The sequence below is a fragment of the Oryctolagus cuniculus genome, chromosome 6, assembly GCF_964237555.1.
Source record: "Oryctolagus cuniculus chromosome 6, mOryCun1.1, whole genome shotgun sequence".
Classification (NCBI taxonomy): domain Eukaryota; kingdom Metazoa; phylum Chordata; class Mammalia; order Lagomorpha; family Leporidae; genus Oryctolagus; species Oryctolagus cuniculus.
In genome coordinates, this window is record NC_091437.1 from 64,090,184 (window position 1) to 64,110,511 (window position 20,328).

Sequence of the window (20,328 nt, forward strand, 5' to 3'; positions counted from 1 at the left end):
CCAGCAGCAGTCACCCTCACCACTTCTGAGCTGCTCAGCAACACCTTCCTTCAACTGTTCCACGTTGTCCCAGAGTCAACCTCACTCCTCCACGCATACCTCCAGGCATTTCCACAGAGCAGGCTTCCCGCTCTGATCAGTCTGTTCACCACTGACTCCTGCAGAATCAACCTCGTCCCCTGCAAACCACGCACAGTGCCTCTGTGATGTGACACAGGGCACAAGAAGGACTACAATCACTTCTCTAGAATGTTCCCAATTACAAAGACCAGGGCAGGTCGAGCCCCGTTAGAAGCAGGCGTAGGTGGGAAGGTGCCCTGGCTCTGGCTGTGGCTGCGCACGAGGCCTCCTGGATACCCGCGACAGCTGACCGGGTCCAGTGGCTGTTTCTCTCACGTGCATCCCCAGCGTTTTCTCACCCACATGCCAGTGGGTCTGCCTTGCCTTTGTTCTTTCCCTCCAGAAGATTGCCGGCCATCCTCCGCTTGTCCTCCCCTCACCCCCTTGCTTCCTCCCTGGCAGCCCCCAACAGGCAGAGTGGATCTGAGTTAATGGTAACCACAGCTCGCTAGCTCACTTGCTCGGGAGGCAGCGCCAGGCCCTGTCCTGAGCTGTCTATACGAGTTAACTCATTCAATCTTCACAGTGGTCCTCAGAGGCAGGCACTATTAGAAACCCCACTGTACGGATGGAAAATGAGGCAGTCGTGCAGCTGTAAGTGACAGCACTTGAGCCAGGCAGTGTGAACACAGAGTCCCTGTGCTTTGCCTGTAGGCCACACTGCCTCTCAGACAAATTCAACGGAGTGAAATGACAGCACTCAACTGCTTGAAGTGGAGGAGACTCTTTGGTACCCAGAATCTGCTTATGGTTCCCAGCCACGGGTCATTCAATGTAACTGGTCCGCTGGCCCTGCAGCAAGACTGAAGTGGTCAATACTGTTTGTGTCTGCCTCGCTATATCTGTTTTCTCTACTTCTGGATACAGCACCCCAATTTTCACTGGGGCAGCCCCCTTTCTCTGCACCACAGGACTCTCCCCTCTACCACTACATCTGCCTCCCCTCCTATTTCAAGAACCATCCCTATCGCCCCTGGCTGGGGCGATTTTTCGGGAATAGGCATCTCCCCACACCAGGCAAATCAGGGTCAGTTCTACCACTGAACCAAAAAAAATCATCGCAAACATAAAACTGGCCATTGTTAACCATCCAAAAAGTGCAGCTCTGTGGCACCTGGCACATTTACTGGGCTGTGCAGCAGTCACTGCTATCTATTTCCAGGACTTTCGCACATTTCCAAACAGAAGCTCAGTACCCAATAAACGGTCACTCTCTGCATTTGTTTGCTGGGACTACCACACAGAAGTCCCACAGACCGGGCAGCTCAAACCACAGCCACTGGTTCTGCAAGTCCAGGTTCCAGGTGACTGCAGGTTGACTGGCCACCTTTTCCCTGTGCCTCTCTTGTGTGTGTCTCTGTGTCTTAATCTCTTGTTACAAGGGATACCCAGTGGCCTCACTGCACCTTAATTATCTGTCCATACAGTCACATGCAGGAGCCCAGGGCAGCATTTGTGCTAGTTAATATTCCAAGGCATGTAACTCAGAGAGGTCTGAATGCCAGGGCTGTTTATACCACCGTGGGCCCCGTCTCCAGGACATGCATTGTGAGGCCATGCAGTGGCTGATGAAGTGGCAGAGTCAAAATGCAAGCCAGGCCTTTCGGGCTGGCCCTGGAGGAAAGCTCTTGGCAGCAGCACACGCTCAGGCTGCCTGAGGTCACCCCCTCCCCTCCTCCCTCCTGGACGTGGATCCCTGGCCAGGAGGCCCTGCCGCGGGGCCTGGCTCAGGACAGGCTCCAGTGCCAAGTGCCCAGAAGTCAGAGAACAGCATGGGGGCCTCCTTCCTTCCAGCGTGGGACGGACTCAGGATGGCCTGTAACCCAGGGTGGGTTAACCCAGGTCCCCTGCACCTGTGGATGTCCTCACTGGGCCACCTCAAAGCCACACCTGCTCTCCCAGACACAGGCTGGTACAGGCCATCACACAGAGAAACCACAGCCCGGAAACGGGAGTGGGCACGACCGACTGACACGGGAAGGTTCTGACTTAGGACGGCTCCACTCACTGCCCATCAGCTTGACAGTGGTGCAGATGCATACCCAGCCATTCAGTGCAGTAGCTAGTAAGCTTTCTTATAAACAGGCTCCATGTGGATGCTTATGCCCAACCCCCGCCTGCTGTAGGTTCTGAACACATGACATAGGGTGGACTAGGCTGTGTGATGATGGTCAGTAGGCTAGGTGTGGTGAACCCATGCCTGACCTACTCATTTTGTGGCCATCATAAGAGGAGGAGCATCTGGGCACATAAACCACCTCTGGACGGGGCTGTGCAATCCCACAGCTTGCAGCCACACAAGGAGATTTAAATCAAATTAAGTTAAAATGAAGGAACATGTGAAAATCCAGGTACTCAACCACAGCAGCCACGTGTCAAGGGCGCACCAGGCACCTGTGGCTGAAGGCAGCTGTGGTGTTGGACAGCACAGCTACAGAATGTCCCCACCAGCACAGAATGCACTCCCGGGCAGCACAGGCCTTGGAGAACAGAGTGCGAACCAGCAATGGGCCTCTGGAGGCCAGCAGGAAAATCGGGAGAGGCAGGTAGTGAGAATCACCTTGCATGCATCATCTTTTGTGGTGCCTGAATTTTAAAATCATATCATGTGTTATTCCCTGCTCCAAAATACACATCTAAAAAATAAAAACTCACGTTTAAACACTGGAATACGTAGGTAAGGTAAGAAAGAAGGTCTTGAAATGTAGGCGACCCCAGATGCAGTTTCTGGTTCCTGCCTTCAGCCTGGCCCAGCCCTAGCTGTTACAGCCATTTGAGGAGTGAACCAGCAGAAGGAAGAGCTCTTTTTTTTTTTTTTTTTAAAGATTTTATTTATTTATTTGAGAGGTAGAGTTACAGACACGGAGAGGGAGAGACAGAGAAAGAGAGGTCTTCTATCTGCTGGTTCACTTCCCAAACGGCCACAACGGCTAGAGCTGGGCCAATTCGAAACCAGGAGCCAGGAGCTTCTTTCAGGTCTCCCACGTGGGTGCAGGGGTCCAAGTGCTTGGGCCATCTTCTACTGCTTTCCCAGGCCATAGCAGAGAGCTGGATCAGAAGAGGAGCAGCCGGGACTAGAACTGGCACCCACTGCAGGTGGAAGATTAAACTACTGAGCCACAGCTCTGGCCCCAGGATGAGCTCTCTCTCTCTCTCTCTCTCTCTCTCTCTCTCTCTCTCTCCTCCTCCTCTCTCTGCAGTTTCTCTGTCTCTGTCACTCTACCTTTCAAATAAATAAAACAAAGTTTAGAAAAAAGAAGAGGGTTGGGGCTGGCGTTATGGTGTAGCAACCCAAAGGGGCACTGATTTGAGACCCGGCTTCTCCACTTCTGATCCAGCTCCCTGCTAGTGTGCCTGGAAAAGAAGCAGAAGATGGCTTGGGCCCGTGCACACATGTGGGAGGTCTGGAAGAAACTCTGAGCTTCTGGCTTCAGCTGGCACAGTCCCCGTAGTTGCAGCCATTTGGAGAGTGAACCAGAGGATAAAAGGTCTCTCTCTGTCTCTCCTTTGCTCTGTAACTCTGCCTTTCAAATAAATAAAAATTAAAAATTTAAAAGGAAGAAGTCTTGAGACATGTGGGGGACACAGGTAAATTTTAGGTGTCCACGTGCTGAGGAAGAGCAGGAGACGGGGCCTTTGGGGGCAGGCAGGTAAGAAAGAGAGGGCAGCCGGGCTCCCTCTGTCTCTCCCAGACGGCTCCCAGGTGTTGTCTGAGCATCTGATTCACACAGGGCAGTGCCTGGTGCTCCTGGACCACCCTAGACTCCTCCTCCAGGTGCCTAGTGTTCCCGCTGGCTGTCACTTGCCAGAGCTGCCCAGCAAGGCATCACCACAGAGGCATCTGGAGCCGCCTTTCTGTAGCCCTGAGGCCTGAGCCTCTGGCTAGCTTCTGCTGACACAAGCCTTGCTGATGCGCCACATCGATCTCGGCTCTGCTGTCACTTGACCTGCTCTGTGTTGCAAATCTCTGCCCCCATCACTGGATCCCGGGCCCACCCTAAGCCCCAGATGCTCTCAATCGAGGTCTTTAATTCCAGTAGTCTCCCCTTTTCAGAGGTTTTGTTTCTGCAGTTTCAGTTACCTGCTGTCAACTGTAGCCCAAAAAATGTTACAGGGAACATTCCAGAAACAACTGAAAAGTTTTAAAATGCACACTGATCTGAGTAGTGTGATGGACTCTCCCATGGTCTGCTCCTTCCTGCTGGGGCAGGAACCACCCTCTGGGCAGTGGATCCACAGGGCACACACTGCCCGCCTCCTAGTCCCTGGGTGGCTGTCCCAGGTGTCAGATGAGCAATGCTGTGTTCAATCACCCTGATCTTATTTATAGCAGCCCAAGCACAAGAGCAGTGATGCTGCATTCGGCTGTAAGGTGGTTCCCTCAAGTGAAAAGGGAGAAAGCGCAGAAGGTATTGAGAGAGATTGTTTACATAACTCGTGATCTAGTATATCCTTATGACTGTTCTATTTTGTTATTAGTTTCTTTTCTTTAAAAAAAAAAAGATTTATTTTATTTATGTGAAAGGCAGAGTTACAGAAAGAGGTAAAGACAGAGAGAGAGAGAGGTCTTCCATCCACTGATTCACTCCCCAGACAGCCACAATGGCTGGAGCTGCGCTGATCCAAAGCCAGGAGCCAGGAGCTTCTTCCATGTCTCCCACATGGGTGCAAGGGCCCAAGGACTCAGGCCATCTTCTACTGCTTTCCCATCCCATAGCAGTGAGCTGGATTGGAAAAGGAGCAGCTGGGACTGGAACTGGCACCCAGATGGGATGCCAGCGCTTTAGGCCAGGACTTTAACCCGCTGCGCCAAAGCGCTGGCCCCTTATCATTACTTTGTATTGTTAAATCTCTCACTGGGCCTAACAGCAATTAAATTTTACCATAGGCATGTATAGGAAAAAACACAGTACACACGGGGTCTGTTACAATCTGAGGCTTCAGGCTTCCATTGGGGGCCCTGGAATGCACCCTCCTGGATAAGAGGGCTCTGCCATTAATCTGCAACCACCCCATTTCCAAATAAGGTCTTATCCACAGGTACTGCGGGTTAGGACTTGCACACAGCTGAATTGAATTGTGGGGACACAATTCAATCCACGGCACCATTTTATAGATGAGGATACAGAGTGGGAGGGCCTCTTACTAGTCACAGAGCTGGTTCAGGGCTCAGCCAGTCCAGGGAGAGAGTCATGCCCTCCTCCACTGTGGCAGCCTCAGAGTGGGCCCCGCTCAGCCGGCTGCTGCCTGCTCGGGTCTGTGACAGCTACACGGCCTCCCAGCGGGACTCTCCAGTGGAATGGCAGAGGGTCTGAGTCTATACACTTCAAATGTGCAGAAGAAATCCTCTGTGGGCCGGCACTGTGGCTTGGTGGTGGGGACTGCCATCTGTGGCACCGGTTCCAGTCTCGGCTCCTCCACTTCCGGTCCAGCTCCCTGCTATGCCCTGGGAAAGCAGTGGAAGATGGTCCAAGTGCTTGGGCCCCTGTACCCATGTAGGAGACCTAGAAGAAGCTCATGGCTCCTGACTTCAGATCAGCCCAGCTCCAACCATTGTGGCCACTGAAGGAGTGAACCAGCGGATGGAAGAACTCTCTCTCTCTATCTCTGCCTCTCTGTAACTCTGCCTTTTGAATAAATAAACAAATCTTTAAACAAAAAGAAGAAAAGACATCCTCTGTTCCCATGTGGTGTGAGGATCCTGAGCCTCCCACTGGGAAGGGCTCTGGTCTCATAGGCACTAGTGAATGCTTAGACTGGAAGTGGCAGGAGTGGACACGGATGGGCAGAGCTGACCCCACCCACTGGACAGCTGATCACAGACTATAGTAGCACAGAACTGAGCCAGGCCAGCCCCTTGCCCACTGCAGGAAAGCCAGGAGTGCCTGGTGCCCCCCTCTCTACTAGGCCAGGGGCTTTACCCAGGTGCCTGTTAGCACCCACTCCAATGTGGTGACCCTCTGCTGATAAAGACCCTGACAGCTGCTGGTGGCAGAGCCAAGACTTGGCCCCAGTGCCGACTCATTCAGAAGCACTATCTGTGTCACCTCAGGGCACTCCATTGGTCACCCCCGTTGGGGACTTTTAAACTTTTTCATCAGCAACCCACAGTAGCCAGCATCCCGTTCACACTGCCATCCTACAAATATAAATAGTTGAACCCAATATTCCCCTCGGTATTTTTTATTTCAGTCCAGGTGGTTCACAATTTCAAAGTGCTGCTTGCAACCCATCAAGTGTCATTCTATCTCATGAATGGGCTGTGACTCCTCCCCTTTACTCACATGAGTACACAGTGGTCCCTCAGTATCCACCAGGGGTTCCTTCTGGGACCCCCTTGGATACCAAAATCCACAGATGCTCACATCCCTTCTATAAAACAGGATGGTATTTGCACAGAACCCGCACATGCCCTCATGTATACTTTAAATCATCTCTAGAGGACTTATGATACTAATACAACACAAACACCTCATAAACAGCTGTTAGGCGGAATTGTTTAGTGAATAATAACCAGAAGGAAAAGTCTGTACATGTTCAGTGCAGATGCGATTTCTTTTCTGATTATTTTTGATCCATGGTTGGTTAAATCCACAGATGTGGAACCCACGGATGGGGAGGACGGGCTGCACACCCACACGGCACTGAGACAGGAAGAGGGATGGTCCCCAACTCACACATTTCGCGGCTCATCTAAAACGTCAGGAATTTGTGTCCCTAACCAATGGCCTCTCCCAATTCTGACCTGCTAATGGTGGCATTACTTGTCATGTCCTTTTCCTTTTAGTAAAACCTCAGAGGTCCTATAAGATCTTGAGCTTGACCATCAGCTCCCCTCCCTGAAAGTCTCGGAGGCTGGACTCTTACCCTGTGGGTCCCTCCTTTGCAGAAGGGTCCTGCACCCCTGAGGTGTCAGCAGTGAGCCTGGTTTCTGGACCAGCTGCAGTGGACCTGGGAAATGCCAGACAACTTGGCAAACGTAAGGAGTGAGAGCAAGGACAAGGTGCACTGTCCAGCTCCTGTGTTCTCTGAACTGAAGCCAGAAGTCGCCCTTCCCTGTGTGCTGGGAGTCTGAGGTCCACGACGATTCCCCAGGCACTCGCTGGTGCTATACACAATCCTGGGCAATGATCACTCTGACCCTGAAAATGCCACGGTCAGAGGCCACACCATCTCCATCACAGCTCACACCACGCTCCCCGAGAACAAGGAGAGGACCTGATATGGAATCTGGATGTGAACCACATGGATCAAAAATCAACAATCAATACAAACCCTGTTTTTATTCACAGCCATCCTGGTCTACACAAGCAACAACCAACAGAGACAGGATCATTGGAATAATTCAAACTGCATTTCCTTTTCCTTTTCTCTGCTACCCACAAATAAACGAAAACACGAAGCCCACATTCATCAGGCTATTGAACTCCCCACCCCTACATCCGACACTGATCCTGTGCGAGTGGTGTCTTCCGTCAGTTCCTGTTTTTCCAGTAAAATGGAACAGCAGCTATACTGCTGTCATCTCTGCCAGCCCCTTATTTCCTCCAACAATATCACCCATAAACCACATTGGGTTCATCCTGCTGGGATCTTCAACCAGCAAGCCAGAGGAGCCAGGAGAAAGGACGCCCCCAGGGCCCTCCACAGGGGAACACATTTGAAATCAGACACAATCTCTTGACCAGAGCACTCAGCCATCCTGAGCAAAGAGAGAGAAGAACCAGGCTTTGGAAGTCAGGGGCCCGCCAGGAGCTGACCTGCACTTACCAGGGGGGCACACGCACTCGGATGGGGCTTCTCGAACAGTTCGGAGCTTGGCCAGTCCGTCCAACTTCTGAACCGAGAAGAAAAGGGGGAAAAAAAAAACACATGAGGATGAGTTTCAGAGCAGAGAGGGTTAAAAAATAGGAAAACTGACAAGAGCAAATGCATATGAATGATCTATGGTGGTAGTAGTGCTTTCAAGAACTTTTCTAACAATATCATTAAATCTTACAGACAATTTCATTTTTGAATTAATATTCTTTATTTGGGAGAGAGAGAAAGAGTTGGAGGGAGACAGGGAAGGCAGGAGAGAGAGAGAGAAAGATACCTTCCACTCCCTGGTTCCATCCCCAAATGCCAGCAACAGCCAGAGCTGGGCCAGGAGCTGGGAACCCAATCCAGGTCTCTGTGGCAGGGCCATCCATCATGGGCTGTCTCCCACAGTGTGCTTTAGCAGGAAGCTGGAATTGGCAGCAGAGCCAGGACTTGAGTCCAGACACCTGCTGTGGACATCCCAAGTGGAATCTTAACCTCTAGGAGAAATGCCTGCCCCAACAGGCAATTTTAGAGTGAACCTTATTTTTTAGAAAAACAAAAGTAAACACTGAATACTGTTGAGTGCATGAAAAGAAGGTAGCAGGTTTCTGCTTTGTTACAACACATTTCAATCAAGAGTTTAAGAAAATCTGACACAGCATCCTGCAGATCAGGAAAAGTCAAAGGGGTCATCAGTAACACGAGGGAGGAAGAGTGACCCTCATCCTCACCCAGGAAACCCTGTGGGCCCTCACAGCTGCAGCTCCCAGGCCTTGGATGGGATGCTCCAGGTAAATCCTCCCTGACAACAACATTCTCCCCTCTTCTTTTCACTGGGGATCCTTGGCCCAGATAAACTTGGTTCAGTACAATCTGACAAGAATTTCTGCATGTGCACAGCACCCTGATCCTCCCACGGTGAATTGACCCTCGATGCAACCTTTGAGACCTGAATGAATGGTCCCTGCCTTACACATCAGGCTATGCAAGCCTGGAAAAAAGAACTTTGCCCAGGAGCCAGCACTGTGGAGTAGCGGGAAAAGCTGCCACCTGTAGTGCCGGCATACCATATGGGCGCCTGTTTGAGTCCCGGCTGCTCCACTTCCGATCCGGCTCTCTGCTATGGCCTGGGAAAGCAGTAGAAGATGGCCCAAGTCCTTGGCTCCCTGTACCCGCGTGGGAGATTCAGAGGAGGCTCTTGGCTCCTAGCTTCAGATCGGCACAGCTCTGGCAGTTGTGGCCAACTGGGGAGTGAACCAGCGGATAGAAGACCTTTCTCTGTCTCTCCTTTGTGTAACTCTGACTTTCAAGTAAATAAATAAATCTTAAAAAAAAAAAAAAAAAAAAGAACTTTGCCCAAATGCCACATCTAGCTTTGCAGGAGAGAAGTGACCAGCCCATCTCCTCAAAGTAGCCAGAACCTGAGTCCTGGTGAGGATACCCCACGCATTAACCTTTCTGTGGGGGAAAAGCATGTCCCCCTAAAAGCAAAGCAAAGCAGAGCAGCAAGGTGTTTGCTTGTGTGAGTGCAGCAACCTTTCAGGCTGAACAGAAGAAAACCTAAGCCTGTGGCAGAGGAGGTGAGAGGGGTGCATCCTGACCTTGGGCCCTTCACTGCTCACAACACTCTGCTTGAACCATCTCATAGGCCCGTCCATGCACCGCTCTATGAAAGCCTAGTGTAGCAAGAACTCTGCCCCAGTGTCCAATCACTAAGGATGACTGGCCAGGTTCCCCACCCTCCAGATGAGGTCTGGTGGCCCTGGCCTGTCTTCGGCAAGAACCCCATGGGGCCAGCTTAGCAAGCACCCTCCCTGGTGACCAGTTCCCACTTGCCTAGGCTGTATTCAGAGCTGAGCCCAAACTCTCTCCCAGTGCAAAATCCCATTACCTACTGCAACGGTACTGAATAAAATCTCCCTTACCTGAATTTGTTTAAAACTAATTAAAAATTAATATTTAAGAAAAGCCAAAAAAAAAAAAAAAAAAAACGCAAAACCAAAACCCCTCTGTCTTACCGAGCTTTGACAAGGGCACTGAATTTAACACCGTTCAGCCTGAAATGTTCAAAGGACAGGACGTCAGCCAAGCCCTGACTGCTGCTGGCTGGAACAGCCCAGGACCAGGAGTCTGGAGCTACAAACTTCTCCGAGGTGCCTTCAAGACAGTGTCTCTGGCTGGCTGCAAGATACTCCCAGGTCCTCAAGCTTTCCCATCATCCCACAGGTACTGGAAATGGGTAAAGTATTAAGAGAGCATGGGGATGGATGACAGAGTTATTAACACCACGCAGCCAGAGGCGGCTGGAGGCTGATGTCTTCAGGTATACCTATGTTGTAGGCAGGCAGATAGGATAAAATTGATCAGGTTTGTGAGCTGGAAGACCATGCCTCCACCATGCCCCCTGTGTGACTGCATGCCCCTACATGGCCACACCTGTGCGCTCACCTGCCAATCAGGCTAATTAACTACTCCCCTTTGGAAGTGGGTTGAAGGCCTGAAACATAGTGGGCCTCCTTTCTTTTTTGCCTCTTTTGCCATTGCTGCCCTGCGCCTCTGGTGCGCCTAGCCTTCAGGCCACCTGCACCATGCTTCCTGGCCTGTGTGCTCCTCTGTGTTGCTGGCTCCGGGTACTTGCTATGAATCCAGATTTCTCTCACTGAATAAAAAGCTTAAAACTTATCATGCTGCCTTGTTTATTTGTGCCAGTATTCAGAATTCTTCTCTGAACTCGTGAAAAGAACCCACAGGCTTATTAATATTGTGAATTTATTAATAAGCACCTGGTAACACCTCCCTGGCCCCTGCAGGGCCCTCAGCTCACCCCAGGAACCTGGTTACATCTCTGGACACCAGGCCCTCAGCTCCCAGCTGGACTTCCACTTGTCATTCACTCCTGCTCAGGCCTGAAGTCACCCAGCTGGCCCAGAGTGCCCCTGTTGCAAGGTGTCTGGTGTGTAACAAATCTTCCCAGGCAGACAAATCAATTAATTCACAAGCTTTTATTGGGATTCCACTCCTGGGCGAGGTTTCCAGGTCCCAATAAGGGCGGAGGGTGGGGGTGGGGGAGTCCTGCATCAGAGGTTGGGATGGCTCCTTTTATAGATACAGGGTATGGGGGTTAAAGGTTGAGCTAGGCCTGATCCTCATTGGTTGACCTTTAGGCACCCACGGGGACCTTGACAAGGACTTTTCTTCCCCCGAAGTACAGGTAGGGACTCTCCATTCCTGGAAGTATAGGCCTTCTCTTCTTGCGGGTTCCAAAGCTACCACCTGTGAACAGCCTGGGCTATCCCCTAGCCTCTAGAGACCCCCAACAGCAGCCAAGGGCTCCTACCAGGTGGCAACATCCCCATTACAGGCAGCAGTAGGCAACACTCCCCCTCCCTTTCCCCCCCCAACAGGGCTGAGGCTTCTGGCCTGGGACCTGAGAGTTAGATGTTCCTCTAGCCTGGATGCAGGGCCAGTGCAGAAGCTGCAGGCTTGAGTGGCACCTCCGTGCTCACTCCCCCTTTTTCCATTGCATTTGTGTCTGCAGATACTCATACTAACAGGTTGCAAAATGCATTTAGGAAAAATCCCAGCCTTCTATCTTAAGCCAGCCCATTTATGTGAGAAGCTTTCATTGGTTATCAGTGCTAGACAGAATGAAAGGGACTGTCACACTCTTTTTTTTTTTCCAAACAAAAGCATTTTTTTAAAGTCTTATTTATTTGAAAGCAGAGTGACAGAAGGGGAGAGACAACGAGAGAAAGAGATATTTCATCCATTGGTTCACTCTCCCAAGAGCTTGCAACAGCCAGAGCTGAGTCAGGCAGAAGCTAGAAGCCAAGAACTCAGTGGGAGTCTCCTCATGCATGGGTGGCAGTACAAGGGTCAGAGTCAGAAACAGAGTAGACAGGACTAGAACCAATGCACCACAAGGCCTGCCCCTAACAAAAGCATTTAATGCTAAAAACAATTAGCTTTTAACAGCTGCTATTCACATTTGGGCCTCTCTCAAAGCAGAGGGGAGGTCTTATCAAATATTGATAGGGATCACAATGACTTCCAAGTTCTTCTTATCTTAAAGTAAAAAGCTAGATAGGAAAGGTTGATAAGAGAAAAAAAGTAGGTGGGGTGATGGATCCTTGGGGCTGAGTCTCTCTCTGGTCTTGTTAACTCCTAAGTATTTGCTTTCCTGGAGTGAATGTGCAGAGTTGTATCTCCTGGTCTCTCCCACCTCTAGACCCTCAACTTTCCTAGCCTTTGAATCATCACTACGGTGAACACAAAGGGAAATGTTCGAAACTAGAAACCCAATCTCACAGCCTTTACTTCATGCTTTTTTTTTTTTAATTCTAAGAAAATATTCTTTTGTGTCCATGTTTGTAAAAATGATTTAAAAGCCTCAGTGTTTTACATTCAATGATCTGGCAGCAACCCTAGCATCTGCAAACAATATGGTCCTGGTTTTACATATGCAAACAAGCCCTGAGTCTCAAAGTAAATAAAGGCTGAGTTTCTAAGGAAAAAAAAAAAAAGCGAGGACAGTGTGGGGGTGGGGTGGGGGGGCGCTCCTTTCCAGAGAACTTGAAGCGTGGGGGAGGGAGGCAAGAGCTCAGGGGAAACTAATCAGGGAGTCGGCGGTTTTCAAAACAGCATTCCGTGGCCAGACGATCAATTTATTAATGATCTGTTGGAGCGCTCAACTTGAACACTCACCACATGTTTGATCACATCCTCAAGTGATTTTGAGTCGATGACATACAGATTGACATCCAAAAAAGGATGTGATGACTGATTTCTGTAAAATGCTGCAAAAAGGATATTCCCATCCTTTGAAAATTCCTGCTCCAGGGAATAGAGCCCCAGGAAATAAATCATCAGAGGTAAACATTCACAAAGGAGCTGCACTGCCAGACAGCAGACCAGCCTCTTCCCCTGGGTGACACTGTCACACATCATGAAATATCTGTAAGAAGATGGCGGGGACAACAAGGAGGAGTGCTGTGGCACAGGAAATGTAAGGTCTGGGTGGGCATGTGGCACGGTGGATAGGATGTCCCATGGCACGTGACATGGTGGGTAAGATGTCCCATGTCAGGGTGCTGGGTCCAAGCCCAGGCTCCGCTTCCAGATCCAGCTTCCTGCTAATGCACACTCTGGCTCAAATACTTTGGTCCCTCTTGCCCACATGGGAGACCTGAGCTCCTGGCTTCTGGCTTTGGCCAGGCCCAGCCCTGGCTGTTGTGGGCATTTAGGGAGTGAATCAATACATGGAAGTTCTGCTTATCAAATAAGATAGATAAATAAAAAACCTTTAAATAATAATAAAATGTCTACATCTATGAAAATTCAGGTATGGGAGACCAACAACTACTAAAACAGGTGGCAGGGCTGTGGGGTACACTTCTTTTTTTAAACAACAAATTTATTGATTTTATTTGAAAGCCAGAGTTATTAAGAGAGAGCTCTTCCATCCACTGGTTACACCCTACATGGCTGCAACACCTGGTGCTGGATCAGACTGAAGTCAGGAGCCAGGAGCTTCCTCCGGGTCTCCCACTTGGGTGCAGGGGCCCAAGCACTTGGGCCATCTTCTACTGCTTTCCCAGGCCACAGCAGAGAGCTTAACCGGAAGTGGAGCAGCCAGGACTTGACCCGGTGTCCATATGGGAAGCTGGCATTCCAAGCAGCAGCTTAGCCCACTGTGCCACAACACTGGCCCCTGCACTTCTTTAAGATGTATTTCTTTATTTGAAAGAAGAGTGACAAAGAGAGAGGGAGAGACAGAAAGAGAGAGAGATCTTCCATCCACTGGTTCACTCCACAAATGGCAGCAACAGCTAGGGCTGGGTCAGGTCTAAGCCAGGAACCAGGAACTCCATCTTGATCTTCTGCGTGGGTGGTGGGGACCTAATTACTTGGGTCATCATTTGCTGTCTCCTAGGTGCATCAGCAGGGAGCTGGATCAGAACTGGAGCAGCCAGGACTCAAACTGGCACTCTGATATGGGATGCTGGCGTCAGAGGTGGTGACTTAACCCGCTGTGCCACAATGCTGGCCTTGGGATACATTTCTACAAAAGTTTGTTGTGTCATTGTAATAACAGCTTCTCAGTTAAAAATTTTAAAACCTTGGAAGTAGAAGAGCCAAGATGAAACCTTGAAATCTCCCTTCCAGGGGCACTTTTTGTTGTCTGTGTGTGTGTGTGTGTGTGTGTGTGTATGTGTGACCGTTTGCTTTTTAAAAAGATTTATTTATTCAGAAAGGAGAGTTTCAAAGAGGGAGAGACACAGAGAGAAAGAGAGAGGTCTTCCATCCACTGGTTCACACCCCAGGTGGCCACAACAACTAGGGCTGGCGCAGGCTGAAGTCAGGAGCCAGAAGCTTCATCCGGGCCTCCCATGTGGGTGCAGGGGCCCAAGCACATGGGCCATCTTCTACTGCTTTCCCAGGCACATTAGCAGGGAGTTGTACTTGAAGTGCAGCAGCAGGGTCTTGAACCAGCACCCATGTGGGATGCTGGCATCACAGTGAGAGTTTTACCGGCTATACCACAACACCAGCAGGGGCACTTCTTGAATGAGGGGCAGATGATTCTGTCTCTCCAGGGGACCCAAGTCCCAGGATCCACCCTGGGACACACAGACCACAAACACCAGAGGGAAGGCTGGCAGAACTGAACCCGCAGCTGCAGCCCAGTGCCTGTGGCCTCCTCCCATCCCAAGGAAGGGCCGCACATCCAGAGAGGGCGGTGCTTCTGGGCCTCTTTAAATCTTTTTCTACACCCACAATGATGATGATGATGGTAGTGGTGATGACAACAAACAGAACTCCATGGGGTGTTCCTCCCCAACACTTTTGTGACCCTGTATCATTGTGGAAGACAGTAGCCCATGCTGCATGAGGGACATTCCCAAAGATGCCTGCCCCACACATCTCAAGACTATGGCTGTCATGGAAAGCCAGGACAGACCAAGACGCTGTCACAAACTGGAGGAGATGAAGGGGACTTGATGACGAAATGCAACGTGGAATCCTGGATAGGATCCTGGCGCAGGAAAAGGATGTCAGAAGGAAACACTGGTGAAATCTGCAGTTCCTTTCAAAAAACAAAAATAAACGTAGTAGAATCACGAAGTCACCACCAATGATGATACCACTTTATCTGCTAGCACAGAGCTACTCTTTGAAATTGATATAATAGGCCGGCGCCACAGCTCAATAGGCTAATCCTCCGCCTGCGGCACCGGCACACTGGGTTCTAGTTCCAGTTCGGGCCCTGGATTCTGTCCCTGTTGCCCCTCTTCCAGGCCAGCCCTCTGCTATGGCCCAGGAGTGCAGTGGAGGATGGCCCAAGTGCTTGGGCCCTGCACTCGCATGGGAGACCAGGAAAAAGCACCTGGCTCCTGGCTTTGGATCAGCGTGATGCGCCGGCCGCTGCAGCCATTGGAGAGTGAACCAACGGCAAAAGAAAGACCTTTCTTTCTGTCTCTCTCTCTCTCTCACTGTCCACTCCGCCTGTCAAAAAAAAAAAAAAAAAAAAAAAAAAAAGTAAAAAAAAATGTGAAATTGACATAATATAAAATCATATAAATTGACAATTCAGTGGCATCAAGTGGGTGCACAATGCAATGACTCCTCTTTCTAGGGCTGTCCAGCCAATTCAAAGACATTTTCATAACCCTAGAATGAAGCCCTGAACCATTCTTCTCTCCCCACCCCAACCCCTGGCAACCACCAGTCTGCCTTCTGTCTCTTTGATTTACTTATTCTGTGTATTTCACATGAACAGAATCACACAATGGTTTTTTTGTCTGGCTTCTTTCACTTAGCGTCAGACTTTTTAATTCCTCCATCCTGTATCAAGTAGCAGTGCTTCATTCCATTTGATGGCTCAACAATACTACACTGCACATTTACACCACCATGTGTGGGTCCATTCACCCACTGATGAGCACAGGAGCTCTTTGACCTTGTTGCTGCCGTGAACATTCACTGGCATCCCTTTCATATCTGTTTTCAATTCTTTGGGGCATATACCCACTAGTAAATTGCTGTGTATTATGGTAGTTTCTTATAGAATCTTTTGAGGATTCACCAAAATGTTTTCTTTCTTTTTTTTTTAAGGTTTATTTATTTATTTGAAAGTCAGAATTACAGAGAAAGAGGGAGACACAGAGATCTTCCACTGGTTCCCTTCCCAAATCACTACAATGGCCAGGGCTAGGCAAGGTCAAAGCCAGGAGGCAGGAGCTTCATTTGGGTCTCCCATGTTGGTGCAGGGGCCCAAGCACTTGGGCCATCTTTTGCTACTTTCCCAGGTGCATGAGGAGGGACCTGAATCAGAAGTGGAGCAACTGGGACTTGAACCGGCATCCATATGGGGTGCCAGCATTGCAGATGGTGGCTTTCCTGGCTACACCACAACACTGACCCTACCATCAAACTGTTTTCTACAGTGACTGAGCCACTTTTTACATTCTTACCAGCGACATTATGAAAACTCCCATTTCTCTACATCCTTGCCAACAGATCCTGGTGGATGTGCAATGCATCTCAGTGATGTTTTGATTTGCATTCCCTCAGTGATGAATGATGATGAGTATTTTTCACGTACTTATTGGCCATTTGCATATCTTGTTTGAACACAGGTCTAGGCAAATCCTCTAAAACTAGGCTGGGTGTCATTTTGTTGCATTGTCAGAGCTCTGGAAACCAGATCCACATCCCATACATGATTTGAAATTATGTTCTCCCATCACAGATCTATTCTTTTTATCTTTAATTTTTTTAAAAAATTCTAGTTATTTGACATGAAGAGAGAGAGAGAGAGAGAGAGAGAGAGAGAGAGAGAGAGAGGTCATTCCTTAACTCCCAGGCCAGGAGTGGAAGCTGGGAGCCAGGAACACAATCCAGGTCTTCCACATGTGTGGGTGGAACCCAATCTTTTGAGCCATTACTGTGGACTCCCAGGGTCTACATTAGCAAGAAGCTAGAGTTGGGGGGAGAGGGATGGGATGGGGAAAGGGCAGAGTCAGGCATCAAACCCCGGCATTCCTATATGGGATGTAGGATGTGGGCATCTTAATGGGTGTCTTCACTCAGGCCAAATGCCTGCTCCATAGATCTAACCGGAATTCTAACCCTCTGCAGCCAAGCTACAATATAGATGTGTTAACATCATCTTCAAAGTTGGCAGAAGAGTCACATGCCTCCATGCTGCTTTTTGCTGAGATCTGCTGGATTAATGGTAGAATATTGCCAATAACGAATGATCTGATCTTAGTTAACAGTAATTATGTGTTTTCTACTGCTGTCTAATGAATTGCCACAAAACTAGTCTCTTGGAACAGCACCCGTTCACAGTCTTCCAGCTTCCATGTTCAGAAATCTGCATAGGCAGCTAAGCTCAGTCTCACAAGGGGTCTCTGGGACTGACATCTGTGTGTCGGCTGAGGGCTTCTCTCAAGTCCTCTTTCAAGTTCTTGTGGTTCCTGTGATTGTGGAATGGAGGCCCCCATCCCATGGCTGGCTGCTGGTGTCCAGAGGTGGCTTACAGTTCCTGCCCATGGGCCCTCACCACACTCCCTCTCCACTGCAACCTCTCTCTCCAGAGAGAGCCCAGTGCTTATTAAGTGCTCATCTGATACAGCCAGGGCCACTGGGTCATCTCATTTCAATGAACTCCAAGTCAACAGATGAGTAACTCAACTAAACAAGTGGATTACCCACCACATTCACAGCTCCTGCTTGTACTCAAATGTACCAGAGCTATGTCTGTTATGCACAGTGTATGTTTCTAACAATCTAAAATAATCCCAAAGTTTTTCAAAGGCCACATCACGAATTTCCACTTCCAGATAAAACAGAGTGATAAGAACTAGATCTTCCCTCCTGCCTAGAACAACATCAAGGATCTCAAACAACAAAACAACAAGAAAATCCACTAGTAAAATATGTGAAACAATAGCTCTGGAGACACTGCTACCACTGCACAGTGACAGCAAGTGCTCCAGCCTCCTTCCTGTGGGCACAAGGAAGCAACTCCAGGTGTTGCCTGGCAGCCTCCCAGAGTTGGACAGGCAGAGCTGGGGAGTCCAGGAACACAACCCAAGGCAGTTAGGGTTCGCACAGCAGAGGACTGGAGAGATGAGAGGTGCACACAGAACCACAGAGATCTGCCAAGGGCCCCCTTGGGTGTTAAGCTGATGACTGGTCAGCTTAAGTGGGGGAGGAAACTACCCGAGGTCAGGAAGTCACGCAAATGGGCTGGAGGGAACAGCAGACATGCACTCAACATGGCGTAGGGAGAGTGTCTGTCCCCACCAGCCAGGCCAGTAAACCTCACACTACACTCTCTCAAAACACTAACAGAGTGCCAAGGAGGGTCTCAGCTAACAGATCTTGGAAACAAGACCCCAAAGGGTCAAGCTACAGTCATGTGCAGAGCTTCAGTCTACAATGGGCTGCACAGACAACAGGGATCCAGTAAGGTTACCATGGAGCACTAATTCCCACTGCTTGGGGATACTGTAGCCACCAGAAGACACTGGAGGACACCACATTCCCCACGAGTCTGTGGTGACACTGATGTATACACCACTGCACAACAGCACTCTCACTCATAAAAGCACAGCACACACAATTATGTGCATGATACTTGATAATAAATGACTCTTACCGGCTTATGCATTTTTTGTACCATACATTTTATCATTAACTTAGAATACACTCCTTCTACATACAAAATCCAAAGTTTACTGTAAAACAGAGTGCTATGTCACACCAGCAGCCCTATCCACCTTGTTTGATTTTACAGAGGGACTCTGTTGAGTGACAGCACCTAGGTGTGTGTAAGTCTCTCTAGAATGTTCTCACAATAATGAAAGCACCTAACACATCTCTCCACACATATTCCCATCATTAAGCAATATATGACTACATTTCCAAATAACTATAACAATGTTGAAGAATATTTGTAGAAATAAAAATATATCCATGCCCAGTGAGGGAAAATTCATGATGTCTGGCATACAATAAGAAATCACAAGCAGGAAAACAGGCCTCATAATGATTAGAAAACTGAATAAACTGAAACTGATCCACAAGTCCCACAAATATTAGTATTAGCACACAAAGATCTTAAAACAATTTTTTTAAAGATTTATTTTATTTATTTGAAATGCAGAGCTATAGAGAGAGGGAGAGACAGGAGGGAGGTCTTCCATCCTCTGGTTTACTCCTGAAATGGCCACGATAGTTGTGGCTGGGTCTAGTTGAAGCCAGGAGCCAGAAGCTTCATCTAGGTCTCCCACATGGGAGCAAGGGCCCAAGGACTTGGGCCATCTTGTACTGTTTTTCCAAGTGCATTAGCAGGGAGGTGGATAGGAAATGGAGCAGCCAGGTCTCCAACTGGTGCCCATATAGGATGCTGGCACTGCAGACAGAGGCTTAACCATCTATGCCACAATGCTAGTCCCTTTAAAGCAAGTATTATAAATAAATTGCATATATCCAAAAATCTAGGTAGAGACATAAAAGATATTTACAATATCTAAACTGAAATTCTAGAGATGAAAAATACCATGTCTGAGATGAAAAATATGGTGGAGGGGCATAATGGAAGGTTAGACACTGCAGAAGAAAAGATTAGTGAACCTGAAGACAGCAGAGAAAACTATTCCGAATGAGCACAGAGAAAGAATTTTTTAAAAGGAAAAGAAATGCAGAAAACAATCAGTGAACTGTTGGACTTCAAGTGACCTGACTACATGCAATTGGAGGAGTCACCAAAGGAGGTAGAGAGGGCAAGATAGAAAAAAATATTGAACAAGGCTGGCACTGGGTACAGCAGGTTAGCCACCACTTGGAACACATGCATCTCCTATCAGAGTGCCAGTTCAAGTCCCAGATCTTCTGATACCAATCCAGTTTCCTGCTAATGTGTCTGGGAAGGCAGCAGATCATGGTCCCAGTACTTGGTCCCTGCCACCCACATGTAAGTTCTTAGCTCATGGCTTTGGACTGGCCCAGCCCTGGTTGTTGCAGCCCCATGGGGAGTGAACCAGTGATGGAAAATCTCTCAAAACCTCCCTGCCCCCATTACTCCACCTTTCAAATAAGTCAGTAAAGCTTTTAAAAAATATATTTGAAGATGTAATAGTAAACAGTGTTTGGCACAGCAGGTAAGATTCCACTTGGGACACCTATATCCCATGTTGGATGCCTGGTCCAGCTCTGCTTTCAAGTCCCAGTTCTGCTTTCAATTCCAGCTTCCTGCTGATGTGCACTCTGGGAGGCAGCAGATGATGGCTCAAATACATGAGTCCCTATCATCCATGCGGGAGATGTGGATTAAACTCTAGGCTCCTGGCTTCAGCCTGGCCAAGTTCCAGCTGTTGCAAGCATTTGGGGAGA

At 49.0% G+C, this 20,328-nt stretch overlaps 1 protein-coding gene across 1 annotated transcript in view; it reads right to left on the reverse strand.

Annotated features, from left to right (window-relative positions):
- COL23A1 (collagen type XXIII alpha 1 chain) overlaps nt 1-20,328 on the reverse strand; it is a 314,350-nt gene that overhangs the window by 276,454 nt on the left and 17,568 nt on the right. Inside the window, exon 2 of the mRNA XM_008255487.4 lies at nt 7,891-7,957. Within this exon, the coding sequence (XP_008253709.1) occupies nt 7,891-7,957 (67 nt within the window). The remainder of the gene's footprint in view (nt 1-7,890; nt 7,958-20,328) is intronic.